Consider the following 16,200-nt stretch of genomic DNA (forward strand, 5'->3'; position numbering starts at 1 on the left):
CAAAATGTTCTCTATAAGTTGTTATTTCGAACTCTGCTTCTGTCTAATCTGGTTTTATCAGAAATGGTTCTGTATCACCTGTGTCAGTCAGTTTGGAAGGATGGTAAAAATGCAAATTACTGAGCATTGTCCTCTATCTGTTGAATCAGAATACTTGGAGGGTGAGATCGGAGAAATAGGCATTTTAAACAAATGCTCCAGTAGTAATCATAATACTAAGATTTATCAAGTACTTACAGGGAGCCAGATGATCTTTTAAGTTCTTTATATATTAATTTATTTATTCCTCACAGCAACCCAGAAAAAGAGTACTGTTTTTCTCTGTTTAATGCTGATGAAAATAAGGATAAGATAAAAGTTATTATCTTATGTTCTTATAGCTAGTCATTTACCAAAATTGGTCTTCATATTAAGAAGTCTAGCCCCAAATCTCAGGCCCTTATTTAACCGTTATGCTCAACTGTCTTTAAAGAAATCATTCTTAAGCATATAGGTGGTTGAGAACCACTGCTCTAACCTGTTAACTCTAAGTTAAAATACTTACTTTTTCCAGTTTGTTTCTTCTCACTTCCAAGCTTAATTTAATAACTCTCAGAAAGCCTTCCATGACTTAGACATGCCTCTTCCTTTCCCTGCTGGGCATATGTATCTAGCTTGTATAGTATTTGCTTATTAATATAGTCTTTTGAATTATTTGTTTCAATATAATTCTTTTTTCCACAACTGTACATCAAATTTCTCAATGGCAGGTGTCTCACCTTTTCTGTCTTTTTACTCTGCTTAGTTTTTATACAGTAAGTATTCAGTATAGTAAATGTTAACTGAATAGAGGGAGAAATGGTAACAGGCTAACCATTTTAGTACCCTAAAGGAGGTTAGCATGCCAGATTTTGACACCATTTCATTGGAATGGTTGAATGAGATAATGCTGTATTACTGAGAGAGTTGTCTGATATCAAGAAAGGACCTCAAATACTAGACTGTGAACTACATTTCTGATTGGGAATTGAATTTGCTGGTAAAGATTGTAAAATGGAGGATATTGAAGATAAGAGTAGCATGATTATATAAAAATGTAGAAATTATACTGTAGTTTTTAAAACTTTTAAAAAAGAATCTGATTGGGATTCTTTTTATTATCATTTAGGATTATCAACTTATGCTATGTCAAGAAAAACAGATTTTCATAAGTAAGAAAAACTGACCAGAGCAGTACAACATTATAGCAGAAACATACAGGTTTAAAAGTCTTAAGTTTGCTATACAAATAAAGTACTAGACTTTGAAGGACATTCCTTTCTAAATATTTTTCTCTTTCAGAGTGATCTTGGAAAAAGAAGGGCCTCGTTCCTTGTTCAGAGGATTAGGTCCCAATATAGTGGGGGTGGCTCCTTCCAGGTAAAAAGAATTTTTTTAAGTTAAACAAAATCTTGGCAATCTTTCTTGTTTCAAGCTTAATGATGGAAGATGCTGAAAAGAAGTCAAGATGGTAAGGATAAAGCACCATGGTCTAAAAACAGGTATCACTAACCATGTAAAAGCTTGGGCAGTTTGCCTTGTGTGAAGACCTCTTAGTGAAATCATCGTGATGCTGTTTTTGTACCAAGTTCAGAAGGCAAAGAACAAACTAAGGGAACCAACAGTGAGAAAGAGGAATACCTAGCTCTTTAGAACTAACCCTGTTTGGGGCGCCTGAGTGGCTTAGTCGTTAAGCGTCTGCCTTCGGCTCAGATAATGATCCCAGGATCCTGGGATTGAGCCCCGCATCCGGCTCCCTGCTCCGCAGGAAGCCTTCTTCTCCCTCTCCCACCCCCCTGCTTGTGTTCCCTCTCTCGCTGTGTCTCTCTCTGTCAAAGAAATAAATAAAATCTTTTTTTTTTTTTAAAGATTTTATTTATTTATTTGAGACAGAGAGAATGAGAGACAGAGAGCATGAGAGGGAGGAGGGTCAGAGGGAGAAGCAGACTCCCCGCCGAGCAGGGAGCCCGATGCGGGACTCGATCCCGGGACTCCAGGATCATGACCTGAGCCGAAGGCAGTCTCTTAACCAACTGAGCCACCCAGGCGCCCAGAAATAAATAAAATCTTTAAAAAAAAAAACAAAAAAAAAACTAGTTAGAGGACAAGCTAAAGAGAATAATTTCATTCCCTATTAAAAGAGCCAGAAAGTCCTTATTAATACATTAGTCATTTTTCTCTGATACCCTTTTATCTTAGATTTACTTCTTCCATAATAAAATACTGTAGAGTTCCCATTCAGAGTGAAAAATGGCTCTCTGTATCCCATGTACTAGATACATGTCTTATTATTTATTGGGTTTCAACTTTTTATGGGCTCTTTTCACTCTTAAAAAATTATCTTGGGGTGCCTGGGTGGTTCACGTGGTTAAGCGTTGGACTCTTGGTTTCACCTCAGGTCATGATATTAGGGTCGTGAGATGGAGCCCAGCTTAGGGCTCTGTGCTCAGTATGGAGTCTATTCGAGATTCTCTCTTCTTCTCCTTCTCCCTACCCTCTGCTGCTCCTCCTCCACTTGCACGCTTGTGTATCCTCCCACACACGAGCGCGCGCGCGAGCTCTCGCAAATAAATAAATTTTAAAAGATTTTATCGTGACGGCCTTCAGCTCAGGTCATGATCCCGGGGTCCTGGGATTGAGTCCTGCATCAGGCTCCCCCTGCTCTGTGGGGAGTCTGCATCTCCTTCTGCCTGCCACTCCCCCTGCTTGTGCTTTCTCTCTCTCTGTTAAATAAATAAATAAAATATTTAATTAAAAAAAAATTTATCCTTACTGTAAAAACTAAAAAAATGTATAGCATAAAGGTTGCCGTTCCATCTTAAACACATCACCTCTCAGGTTATATGCCTTCTCACAGGCACTTACACTTCTCTGCACAGATAACTGTTAACTAATAAACAGTTTGGTGTGTATAGCCTTCCGTTAATTTTTCTGGCTTATTGTATATGTAAAATGCATAAAATGTATACTTTTAATTATCATATACAATCATTTAATCATATTAAAATATTTCACCAAATTTGTCTTGAAGCTTTTTCCATCAAAATATGTAGTTTTTGTTTAATCACATAGTATGGCTATTCTATCATTAATAAGCATTTCCTTATTGATAAACCTTTAGGTTTATTTCCACATTTTGTCTGTTGTAAACAGTTTTGTGAACATAGCTATACTTTATCTTTGACTACTTAAACAAGTGTATTTCTTTAGAATAGTTCATTGTAAGTAGAATTTCTGTATAAAAGAGCATATACACATTTGAAATTTATGAATATTGCTCAATTGCCTTCTGAAAAGGCATTCCATATTTTTATTCTCAAATAGTGAATTAGTTACTCTTTATCACATATTACTCATGTTGGTTACTATTCATGTCTTTTAATACTTGCCAAATAGACTAAACATGATTTTCACTGTGTGTGTGTGATTTTTTTTTTTTTAAAGATTTTATTTATTTGTTAGCGAACACAAGTGGGGTGGGGGGGAGGGTCAGAGGGAGAAGCCAACTCCCCACTGAGCAGGGAGCCCAGCACAGGGCTCAATCCAAGGACCCCGGGATCACAACCTGAGCTGAAGGCAGATGCTTAACCAACTGAGCCACCCAGGTGCCCTGATTTCCACTGTTTTAATGTACATTTGTTTAATTTTGGGTGCAGTCACATCCTCCTCCTTGTAATGGTTTGCCATTTGTGTATCTCTGCTGTGAATTACCTGTATATATTCGTTGCCTATCTTCTCATTAAAAGTTCTTTCCTACTCATTTCTAGGAATGTGCTGTTTATATATCTTCACAGTTTGTCCTTAAATGTATTCTATTTGTTTTTCTTGCTCATAATGTAGAATGTTTCATTTTAAATTATATTAGCTTCCCATTTTTCTTCAGCACATTAAAAAAGGTACAGCAGTGAAACCGTCCTCATTTGTACTTGTTTGCCTGTTATATTCCTTATTGGACAAATAACCAGGGTTGTTGGGAAATAAAAGGATTTGATACTGCAAGCAAATAATTCAAAGCCTGGAAGGCTAAACAATGAAGAGGTGGTTGGGATGCGTGAAATCATAGTCAATAAGTTAAGAGGGGAAATATTTACAGATTTAATGGAATATTTACAAACAGAAGACATGACCTGATGGAGCTCATTTCTTCTGGAATTATTTTGTCTGTTTAAGGATACTGTGAACTACTCTGTGTGTATAATATAGATTAGAGTATGCCACGGTATCTCAATTGGTTTAACATACCTTGATGAATTCGGTCAGTTCTACCACCCTCTCCCCGCTTAAAGAAAAGTATATTTTATATATATATAACATTCATATTATATGTTAAAGGTATTATCTTTGTATTAATATCAACTAATTATATATTTAGCAATTTTTTTAAGTTCTCATACCATATTTACTTGAGTGTGTTTAACCTTACCATTACATAAGCCTTCCAGCCTTATTCATATGTTTACAAACATCAAAATCTTAAACAAATAGTTTTTGTTTGATTCAGTCAGTTGCTGTAAAAGTATTGGGTCAGGGTGGTAGGAGTCTTTTTGTTGGAGAATGCTTTACATTTGAGGAACTTTACATTGAAGTTTGTCTTTTAGTGAGTCAATGCAAAACATGCTTCAGAATCTATATGGAAAAAATGTGTAAATTAACCTGATGTTACATGAGAATGTGGCTAAGACTTTGTTTTTAGATTTCTCTAAAATTATAAAGATCAGTTTACTTGTCATTTAAATCTTATGAATTATGCAACATGCGTATTGATAAAATTTAAATCTTTATTTTAGAGCAATATACTTTGCTGCTTATTCAAACTGCAAGGAAAAGTTGAATGGTGTATTTGATCCAGATTCTACCCAGGTACACATGATTTCAGCTGCAATGGCAGGTATGAATATATAATATTAAAAAGCAAAAAATTTTCCAAAACCTAGAGACTTAATATTGAATTATGATTTTACATTATATAGTTAAGACTGTGCTTTTCATTGATTAGCATCTACATACATGATTCTTATATTTATTAATATACAGTAAATTTGATCAGGAGGTATACTTAAAATCTGTTATAAGTTGGCATTTTTGTAATCGGGTTTGTGATAGCATACAGGTAATATATTTACATTGTCTTGTGTAGTCCACTGAATATTTAGTGATGACTTTTGACAGTTTAAAGAATCCAACCATAATTACACTATAAATAAGTTATGCAGCTGTAATTTACTCTTCTCTCCTCAATTTCTGTTAGTGCCTTTTCCCTTTTTGCTGCATGTTTTGGCTTCTGTCTGAAATGTGCCGGCAGTTCTTGGTAAAGTATTCATTTTGTCCTGTGCTCAAATGCTGAAATTTTTGTGATGTATTACTGATAACCGAGAGTTACTGTCATGTATGTGTTTTGAAAAATATGTTTAGCATTCCATATAAATCACACTAGATAGTACTTGAAATTTAGGCACTGGCTCTGTGTACATGCTTGCTATAGAAGTGTTTTCCAACATCATTGTTGAGTATATATGATTCTGACTTAAAGCAACTAGTTCTGGGCCTCTGTACTGCCTTAAAGATAAACTAGGAGATTGATTTGACCAGTCTGGTTCTGGAATCATTTGTTGCAATGCGTGTTAGACAAAGCCGTGACCTTTGGTTTATTCTCTGCAGTTTTCTGAGATTCGTGGTATATTTAACCGTACCTCACATTTCCAAATTATGCTATGACTATAAAGCAAATTATTACTACTTTCATCAACTGTTGAGCAGTAAATTGAGTGTCAATTACATGTTTAATAATGAGTGCCTTAAACTGTTAACCATTTTCTGTTTAGAAATAAATTGGATCAATTTGAACCACATATTTTAACGAACTAAGTGTAAGTTGGAAATAACTAATTTCTGAAAGGTCAATAGCCGTATAATCTACCATATACCTCACAAATTATTTTCAAGGCTTTTTATATTTGGTAATTGCTCACTGACTCATTGAAGTTTTAAAGCTGAAAGGTAAAAACCTGAGAGGTCAAGGTAGTGAAATACTCTTATTTACCCATGAGGAAAGATCTTGGGCAAATTATATAATTTATGCGAATTTCTCTTACCTTATCCTTGGAATGTAGGTTACTCTACAAAGATTTGGATTTTGAGAATTAGTTCTTTAGTACCATAGAGATCATCTAGTTACAACTAGAAAATTTTTTAATGTACTTTTTATAGATGTTGAATCTGGATATGATTTTTCCTCTTCAAATTTGAGTGGGTATAAGGTAAAAATTAATGGGCTAATTTCAAACTATATAACTGCTGTATTAGGATCTTTAAGAATATATTTCTGGATTACCAGTGTTTGTTTTTTAACCCCAGAAAATTATTAAAGAAATGTTAATCTTTTTTTTGTTTTGGAAGACGAAGAAAGTAGATGAGCAGTCATTTTTAGTTGAGGATAGTTATATATTCAGTAGTGCAAATTTAGGGTTTCAGAATATCTTAATTCCCAATGGAACATCTTTTTTCATTAGAACATCTCATCAGAATTTATTACTATTTTTGTATCATGTAATTTCAGTGGAATTGTCATTTTGCACTTTTCTCTCAAATGTGTACAAATGTCAACTCATAGTTTGTTTTTATATTGATACTATTTTCCACCTTGAATTCCTTGAATTTGTAAATTGATGGTCTTATCATTGCTCAGAGATTATTGCATTATATTCTTATTGTGTAATTTGAAAATACTTCTTCCATTTGTTTGCAGTTAAATTTTTCTGAGAATTGTGCTTTCAGAGAGCTTCCTTGCACTATTCATGAGCATTAACACATAGCTTTGCAGTTTTTATACATAACTACGTGGTTGGTGAAACTGAATGGTCCCATGCAAAGTCATTAAGGTAGCCTTTTGCCCCCTTCATTCTTGAAATTATCTAGACCAGATTGCTCTGGTTTTTCTTCAGGATCATTTTTAGAAGTCTTCTAAATATGAATTGGGGGTGCAAAGTGCTTAGAGGCAGTCGTGTGAAAAATCGTTTTTTAACTGGCTATTAAAAAAATGCTAACCTTGTCATCTTGGTATCAGAAAGTGCACTAAAATAGACTGTTTAATGATATTGCCTGCAAGATTTTGCCACATCAAACAACACACACATTAAGGATTTTAGTAACAGACCTTGTACATAATTTTTATTCCAGGTAGCCAGTTGATTTTGCATTTTATCCATATGAACTCAAGTGTTTAGGTAGTAAACCTTTTTTTTTTTTATCAAAATGACAGTTTATTTGAAGTGGATCTTAGTGTGGTTTGTTGTAGTGTTTCAAGGGAATACTATAAGAATTTATAAACCTAAATTTAGAGGTATAAATTGAAAAATTATTTCCACTTGGAAGGCTATTTAATAAAATTAAGTAATGTTGACTCTGTTTTACCTGCTTTTTTTTTTTCCTTCTCTACATGTAACCTTTGTTAGACTGAGAGTATTTGTTTTATCGAGGTTACTTGTATGTTTTTGTTAAAATGAACTTGCATATCCCTCTCTATATACCTAGACACAAGTGTGCATACAAAAAATAGTATGGTTTCTTTATAGTAATTCCCAGTTTTCAGAAATTTTTATCTGGAACATACAGACTTCTATATACAACATTACAGATTTTTAAATGAAAAGAATTCTGATTTTTATTGGATTATATATTCAGACAGTTATTGCTTAATTTTTAAAACACCAATAATGTAATCTTTTAACATATACTACATACCTGGTGGGTTTTATTTGCTTATAGCATTCACTGTACTTTTCAAGATACATTTTTCTGTTTGACTTAAAGTTTATTATTAAAGGTTAAGTTTTTACTCATTAAAGAGAAATTTTGTCTTGCCTATATATTTTTTAATATTTTATTTGTCCATGGCAGTTTATTCAGTCAAATGGGTAGTTGGACAGATGTTTTCTGTGTTTGTATATAAACATTCTTCCTGTTTTTTGTTTTGTAGAACACAAGAAATTAAATACAAAATAATCCAAAATATTCCATAAAAATGGATGTGCAATATTATTGGCCATAGTGCAAAAGGTGAAAGGTACAATTGTAGCAACATATACTTTAATATAAAAAAAATTATAAATAATTACAAAATGTTACTCGAAATATTCTGGGGGTTTTTTGTTTGTTTTTTTTAAGATTTACTAAGAAAAAAAGCTTTACTAAGAAAGTATAGAAAATTGTGATTTCACCTTTGATCATGGTAGGTAATGATTAGGAAAATGGGATATGATAATCCCTTCTAAATATTTTCTTAGATTCCCCCATTGACAAGGTTAGCATTTTTTCTTTAAGGCAAAATTCGTCTTTAGGTAAGTATTTGGACTCTGAAACTGCTGCAGATGGCAGAATTTTCAGTACTCGGTGCATTTTTTTTTTTTTTTTTTTAACTTATGGCCCATTCTGATATTCCTTTTTGTTTTTTAACTTAAAATTTTCAAAAAAAAGTTAGATCTCACAGTAAATATTTCTGAAATCCTTCCAATGGGATTCATTTTGTACACATGTTTCTGATGAGGTCACTGCTTGTTGTTATGATACAGAAAAGCCTGTGTCTATTTTAGGCATTTACTGTACATTTCTCCCGAGAAAAGAGTGAGATCGTGTCATCTCATGCTCCCCATCCGCAGGTCACTTCCTGTAGAAATATGGACTAACTTAAACCTCGTGAGTACTGATCTGAGCGTCTCTTGCAGCCTCTAGTTATAAGAAACACACCCTGGGAATTTATAATAGCTGTGGAATTAATAGAAGGCGGGAAATGAGCTTTTATTTCCTGAATTTGTGTGTGCATTCTGAGTATTTCATAAAACTTTAATTCTGATCCCTTTAGAATATTCCTTCTAGAAGGAAGAATGGGGTAACTTTTCAGTCATCGTGTAATAAAAGCCTGGGGTCTTCAGCTTGGCCATAATAGCCTTGACCTCAAAAGAATTTGATGACAGTATTTAAGATATACATAGTTGTAAATGGTATCATACCATCCTACAACTTTTAGGAAAAATAGTAGTTCTCTTTGCTTAACATAACATATTTTAAAAGTCTAATACAGTGCTTTCTATTCTCTTGTCTGTTGATACTTAGCTTTCTACTTTCTTGCAAAAACATTGATCTTAATACCTACCATTACTTTCCAATAAATGCAGGGTAAGAATATGTGGGACCTAAGCTGTTTTAGTTTTATTTTATTTATTTATTTTTTTTTTGTAGTTTTAATGTGTTTCTCTTAGAAGGTTAGGTGGGCTTTGTTCTTACAGAACTTGATGAAATAAAAAGTACTGAAAATGCAATACTACAGGTATCACTCACTTAATGAAATAGACATTTTCAGCACGTTTCCTATAAGCAGGATTTCTGTTAATCTGGTTTACATTAACAGATGGAGTCTTAGATGAAGCAAATAAAAGTTGCATTTTGAAAGTTTAAAAAAAATTACTAATAAAATTCTAACCGCACTGCTAACAATATGGCCAGTACGCTGCCACTTTGCTTTCACGGACTAGAGCAATATTAATTCTTCTTAACCTACAAATTAGATCCTTCATACGCCTCTAAGTCAGTTTTAATGTTTAACAGGGTGCTCAGAATATTAATATGAACTAGGATATTATCAAAATTTCACAAAATTTAAATGCCAAAATAAAAAGTAATAGTAAATTTCTAAATTTCAGGTAAACTATTCCCAGTATCGTTGTATGTTTGTCTTAGAAGTAGGAAGATTTGTTTAGATTTGACTGTTGGCCAACTTCAGATTGCCTTACCATATATAATTAAGTTAGTGATAAATTTTTGCTTCTTCCCACTTGTTTCATTTCTTGAATTAATAGATTATATTTTTATAGGTTTAATTAGCTTAATAATGTCTAGTTAGTTTATTAGGTAGAGTGTCTGTGGTTAAGAGATTGTAAAAGCATAAAATTCTAGGACCAGAGTTTTAACTGTGGTAAAGACCAATAGCTAAAAACCTGTGGGTTATGCCTAGAATCTGTCTAATGTAATTGCTGGCATTTAGGCTAGTGTCTTTATTAAAAGCTGGCTTATTATTGGGAGAGTTGAGCCTCTAGTAAGCACAGTTACTGATAGTAACAGTTACAGAGTGATAAGATGACAACACTCTGACCTGAATTTTAATGTTTCCTGTCCCATAGATTAATTTGTATTTGGAAATGAATTTTAGTTAAGTGAGAAATACCTGTTGTTTGCGTCCTGTCATTGTTCATTAATATGTACAGAAAATAATTAAAAATTTTATTCATGGATATTTGAAAAATTCATTTCTAGTGATATTTATAAATATTGCAATATTTTAAAGTTTACAATATGGAGTTTTTTCAGCCTTTAATTGAGGAATTTTGTGACTTGGAAGAGTCTTAAGCTTGGGTACTAATATTTTTAGGAATAGAACTTCTATTTTTAAAAAAAAACTTTGATGTTCATCTTTTCAAATAAAGTATAGTAGATTGAGATTTTTACCTAGACAGGCCATTTTTTTTTAAAGTTTGATGTAAGGATTCCCAGTTTTAGGCTTTCAAAATTTAATGAAAAGCAAATTTTTTTTCTTAATTTCCACAGGATAATTAATAAAAACCATTGTGAATAATGCAGAATATTTTGTTGCCTTGTGCTGCTTTGCAGCCTTTCACTAATAAGCCCCCTAATATTACTATACAGACATTTAGCTAATACAAATATTTAGGTTTAAAAACAAAGAATCATTAAATAAGGGATATAGCCAGATTACTGATGTCTGGTGGACATTTGCTTTAAAATATAATTTGAATGTATTTAGTTTGAGTTTTTCAGTTAGGAAAATGAAGGTCAAGAAAAGAAAAAAAAATTCTTTAGCTTTATTCTCATTTAAGCCAGGACATGTAAGAAAAATTTTTCCAAGTAAAATATTTAAACAGATCCAACAGTTTCATATTTTTCTTCTCCTTTCCTTTTACCAAGAATTTATATATGAAAAGAAACTCTTATTTAAAAATGTTCCTGATAACCTGTCCAACACTTAAATTTTTATTAATTTAATACTGGCGCATACAAAATTGTTGGTCCCGTACTAGTTTTATACATTTGTATGTAGTATTAAAAACACTTGAGAGAAATGGAGACTATAGAACTATTCCAAAATAGTGAAAGGAGTTACCAAACCAAATTTTTATTCCATTATTCATGTTTTATAAATAGATACAATTTAAGCATCCCTTTGTGAGACATCTGGCTCTTTCTGTGGTGTTAAACAGTGAATTAGGAAATAAAATTTGAGTTAGCTAATTATCTGACATTATAGAAGGGAAAAGAACCTATGAGACCAAATTCTGCTTTGTAAACAATTTAGTAAAATTATTTTGCATTTTAGCTATACCTATATTGACTTTGAAAGCCAAGAAAAGGTTTATGATTGGTTCTGCACTATATGTTAACTTAAAAAACAAATTATTTTTAAGTGCACCACAGCGTTTTTCTTCCTGAAATAAACTTTACTCATATTAAATGTGCTGGTTCTATTCCACCTTTCTAAACACAATGTGCTTCACCTGCCTATTATTTGATAGAAAGTATTAAAATAGTTAAGATCCTTAGACATTTCTGCATGTAAGTTTTCATTGAATTTAAGGGCCAATTGAATAAGTACAGTTTGATGTAAGTAGTTCTTTGAAGTATGTGTAGTGATCTTAAATGTTCACAAGCAATATATTAAAACCCCGTTTTGTATAGATGAAGCAATTTTCATAAATTCCCGTTATCAAGATTGCATTTCATGTGCTGTTTTTCTGTAGCAGTAGGAAGCTAGAAAGTAAAAGACAAGCACTAGTCTAGAAACAACTGTTCCAGAGATCTTAATTTACTAGCTGGAATGAGCCATCTTAGGAGACCACCCTTCTGCACTGATAGTACATAGTACTTAAGTTTTAAAGTAAACTAGAACTACCTTCTACTCTGAGTTTCTCTCTCCAGTGTCTATAAAAGTGAGAGGGAAGTTCCAATGTGTAACTTTTTGAACCTCTGAGTTTTTGTATGTGTTTAAATGGATGAGAAGTAGATCTGTCCTATTAACCTTAACAGAAACCTTACTTCTGTGATTCCATTATTATAACAGTATTAGTAAGTATATGTTCATATAAAGCATTCATAAAGGCAGACAACAGTCCTTATTGTTATATAGCCAACCTAAGATCAAATAGAGTAAATGCTGACCTTTAGGTGGAATCCACTTTTAATGTAGGGATTTGGACCTCAAGTAGCTATTGTAGAGTTTGCATGCTAAAAAGCCCTAGAACACACCAAATTTCTATATATTTGTCTGTAGAAATGGGTTTCTAAATTTATCTTAGAGTGTAGAGGGCGCCCCAGAGAATATTCTGAGTATGTTGGGAGAGGAATTTATATATTACCAGATTTTGCTCTTAAAATAATTTTTTAGTTATGGTCAGAAGTTGAGAATGTAGATTGGAAATAAACTACAAATGTTCATGGTTGTATGTGTTTGTAAAATAAAAGTGTATAGCATACATCAATTAATAGTTTATACATTTTCTTTAATATAGATTTGTATGATTTTTAAAACCTTAAAGTTAATAGTGTATTCTTCATTTTTACCAGAGTTCATTTTAAACATGTTTGTTTAGGTTTTACTGCAATCACAGCGACCAACCCCATTTGGCTTATAAAGACTCGGTTACAGCTTGATGCAAGGTATGTTAATTCATTAAAACAAAATTAAAGTTGGTTCAACTAATTTTTTCCTGTAAATTTATATCTGTGAGATTTCAGTGCCATGTATCTAGCCATGTCTTTCCCCTCTTTTGCTGCTGATTTTGTTTTTTTGTTTGGTTTTTGAAACTTGGGTCTACCATCAAAAGCAAAAGTGATATAATAGTTGGCAATATGAGACTTTCTAGGGGAGAAAGTATATTATGTGTTGTGTTTTTAAATAAAAGAAAATGAAAGAAAAAGAATATGTATTAGCCTAGCCCAAGCAGTGATAATTTCACTATGTGAATGATTATAATTGGTCTCCCAACAGTTAAACAACCCATATGATCAAGTAGTCTAGATTAAATCTTGAAGGATCATTGCTCAAATTTATTAACCTATATACAGAGAGGCCTGGCATGGGATTTAGCTCTCATATATTCATAGACTTCATCTGTTATCAATGACCACTTTATGGGAGCAAAAATCATTCATGTGATAAATGTATGTTGAGCAGATATACTGCTCAGTTCTAGAGCTATACCAAGAAACAGTGGGGACCAACTTTAAATGGAATAGTCAGCGATTTTTTTTTCTTTTTTTTTTGAGCCCATTTTAAGCAGAAGCAGTGGTCAGTGCAAACCTCATAGGTCTTAAGTTTAGGGCCTTCAGCGTGTTTGGGAACCGATCAAAGTCCTGAAGCAGTACAGCTTAGAGTCTTGCCATCTTAATTCCTGTTGGCCTGTAGAATGGAGGATGGGGAAAAGGAAATACTTTTATAGAGAGACGATCCTATTGCTGTATAATAATAATAATAATAATACTTTTGAAATTTTTAGCCTTTTGGTCTGGAGTAGACTTGGAACAAATTTTCACTGTTATATTTTAGGGCTTGGGAACTAGTCTATATATCTCATAGACTATAAAACTGATCTAAGAAATCATTAACAATTATGCCTGTTTAAATATGTTTTCCGCATTCTGTCACGTTGAACTATATGCTATTTGGAGACTTGAAACATCTCTAATTCTTGTTTCATCCAGGATAATTGAAATGAAATCTTAAGCGTCGTGAAGCAAAACTCAAAGTTTACTTCTTAAAGCCAAAGATCTGAAAGGTAGTGGTAGTTAAAACAACCCAAAGGTTAGAGAAATGTGAAGATGCCAGTTGATATTATACTATTATAAACTACCAGGGTTATGCTTCAGTATGATGTAGGGTGGATCTTTGGGGGGTCCTGAGAAAAGTATGGCTTAAAACTCTATTATTTTTTCACCTACAATTGTAGCACAAGCCAACACAAGTTCTTAGGCTTGGGGTGATGGGGAATGGGGTGGGGTTGGTGTAGTAGTTTGAAGGTTGGTTTGAGGATGCTAATGTATAACCATGAAATCAAGAACAGGGCTGATGTGTTTGCATATTACCCTTTGGGACTTGTAGCATTTTAACTTCTCATGAGGAAGTCTCTGGCAGAAACTGATTACAATTGGTTTCATGGATCATTCAACAAAGAAAGTATTCATTCAATGTCATTAGTTGAGGACAGTTATTAGTTCAAGACAATAATTAGTTCATAAAACTGGAGGAATTTGTGGGTTATCAGTTGGGTGTCTTAACTGTGTTTTTGTTATGTCAGAAACAGGTTGTATATAATTTATACATAGGTAAATTTTCTATTTCTTTCCCTGTAGGTAGCATTTAAACCCATTTCTTATAAATAAGGGTCTATTGGGAGAATCATAGTGTAAGGTATTATTTTTATAAACTCAAAATTACATACTTGTATAAGAGTAGATACACTGCCGGGGCGCCTGGGTGGCTCAGTTGGTTGGGCGACTGCCTTCGGCTCAGGTCATGATCCCGGAGTCCCTGGATCGAGTCCCACATCGGGCTCCCTGCTCGGCGAGGAGTCTGCTTCTCCCTCTGACCCTCCCCCCTCTCATGTGCTCTCTCTCTCTCATTCTCTCTGTCTCAAATAAATAAATAAAATCTTTAAAAAAAAAAAAAAAGAGTAGATACACTACCTATAAATAGCACTAAGGAAGTTTTACTGGGCACAGTGCTCAGTAAATATTTGGTAACTCTCGGGGTCCTCATTCACTGTTCACCATGATACTGACATGAAAGATAGGCCTGTTTGCCTTCAAAGGATCATTGGAAATTTGACTTAAATTTCCAGTCATTTTTTTGGGAAGAGCTGAGTGGGTTTGGAAGAATCCCTCAAATGCACAAGTACTGGATTAAGTATACTCCTTGCTTTGTGATGTACTATCATCATTGGTGTCTCAATCACTCTTTTACGTTACGAACTGCAGAAGAAATCTTCTCAATTTAGAACTGGATTTAATGATTCAATGTAATGTGACAGCTTGTTTTTATCTTGAGCTGCAGTCACAATGTATTTGGACTATTTTGTTTCTTATCCCTACAATACAAACTTCAATGAGTGTATGAAACTGAAGATTTTTAATGTAGTGTATTTTGCATTAGTAAAATAAACTATTTACATGTTACCCATCTAATGTGACAAACTTAGGACAAAAGAATAGGAAGTCTAAAATGAATGTTTTAAAATTCTGGTTTCACTTCTCCATGAGTTAAAGAGGATCATTCTATATTTAGAGTGGCATAGTTCCACTATATTTTACTGACTTTATTTTAAAAACCTATACTACTTTGTAAATAACATTTTTCCTTTTTGCTTTTCAGGAACCGTGGGGAAAAGCGAATGGGCGCTTTTGAATGTATTCGTAAAGTGTATCAGACAGATGGACTTAGAGGATTTTATAGGGGCATGTCTGCGTCATATGCTGGCATATCAGAGACCGTTATCCATTTTGTTATTTATGAAAGTATTAAGCAAAAAATACTGGAATATAAGATTGCTTCTACAATGGAAAATGATGAAGAGTCTGTAAAAGAAGCGTCAGATTTTGTGGGAATGATGCTAGCTGCTGCCACCTCAAAAACTTGTGCCACAACTCTAGCTTATCCACATGGTAAGAGGAGGTGGGCTTCTGGGAGTAAAATTTCATTAATTTAGAAATACTTTCCCACATCAGCCAATGGCCCATTTATTACAGCATTTATAATTTTTATTGAATTCTAGTAAAACAGAATACAGTTCTTAGGAGCTTATAATGGGATTAAATCTGTGTAAGTAACTGTTTTAATAGGTCAGTGTATATTACAGTAGCATGATGAAGATTGAGCATGCAGTCTGGACCATCACATTTTAGCCCAGAGTCCATCAGATTCCAGCCAGGTGATGTTTGGGCAAATTAAAAAAAAAAGGTATGAATATAGATGGTGTACTAGATACTTTATATACATTATTGCTAATCTACAAAAAATTCCTGCAAAGTACTTACCTTCTCTATTTAAGTCTAAGTATGCTAGAACATAACCAGAATTTGTCTTCGTTTTCTTCATTTTCTAAGTTGCCGAAGGTCACACGTTTA

General features: G+C 33.2%; 1 protein-coding gene across 2 annotated transcripts in view; it reads left to right on the top strand.

Annotated features, from left to right (window-relative positions):
- SLC25A36 (solute carrier family 25 member 36) overlaps positions 1–16,200 on the top strand; it is a 37,340-nt gene that overhangs the window by 15,426 nt on the left and 5,714 nt on the right. Inside the window, exons 3-6 of one of the 2 annotated variants that reach the window (XM_081827304.1) lie at positions 1,321–1,398; positions 4,806–4,906; positions 12,672–12,738; positions 15,449–15,738. In XM_081827304.1, the coding sequence (XP_081683430.1) occupies positions 1,321–1,398; positions 4,806–4,906; positions 12,672–12,738; positions 15,449–15,738 (536 nt within the window). The remainder of the gene's footprint in view (positions 1–1,320; positions 1,399–4,805; positions 4,907–12,671; positions 12,739–15,448; positions 15,739–16,200) is intronic. The other variant, XM_081827310.1, reaches the window with a different exon arrangement.

This window comes from Leptonychotes weddellii, chromosome 1 (assembly GCF_054177405.1).
Source record: "Leptonychotes weddellii isolate Sample4059 chromosome 1, ASM5417740v2, whole genome shotgun sequence".
NCBI classification, from domain to species: Eukaryota; Metazoa; Chordata; class Mammalia; order Carnivora; family Phocidae; genus Leptonychotes; species Leptonychotes weddellii.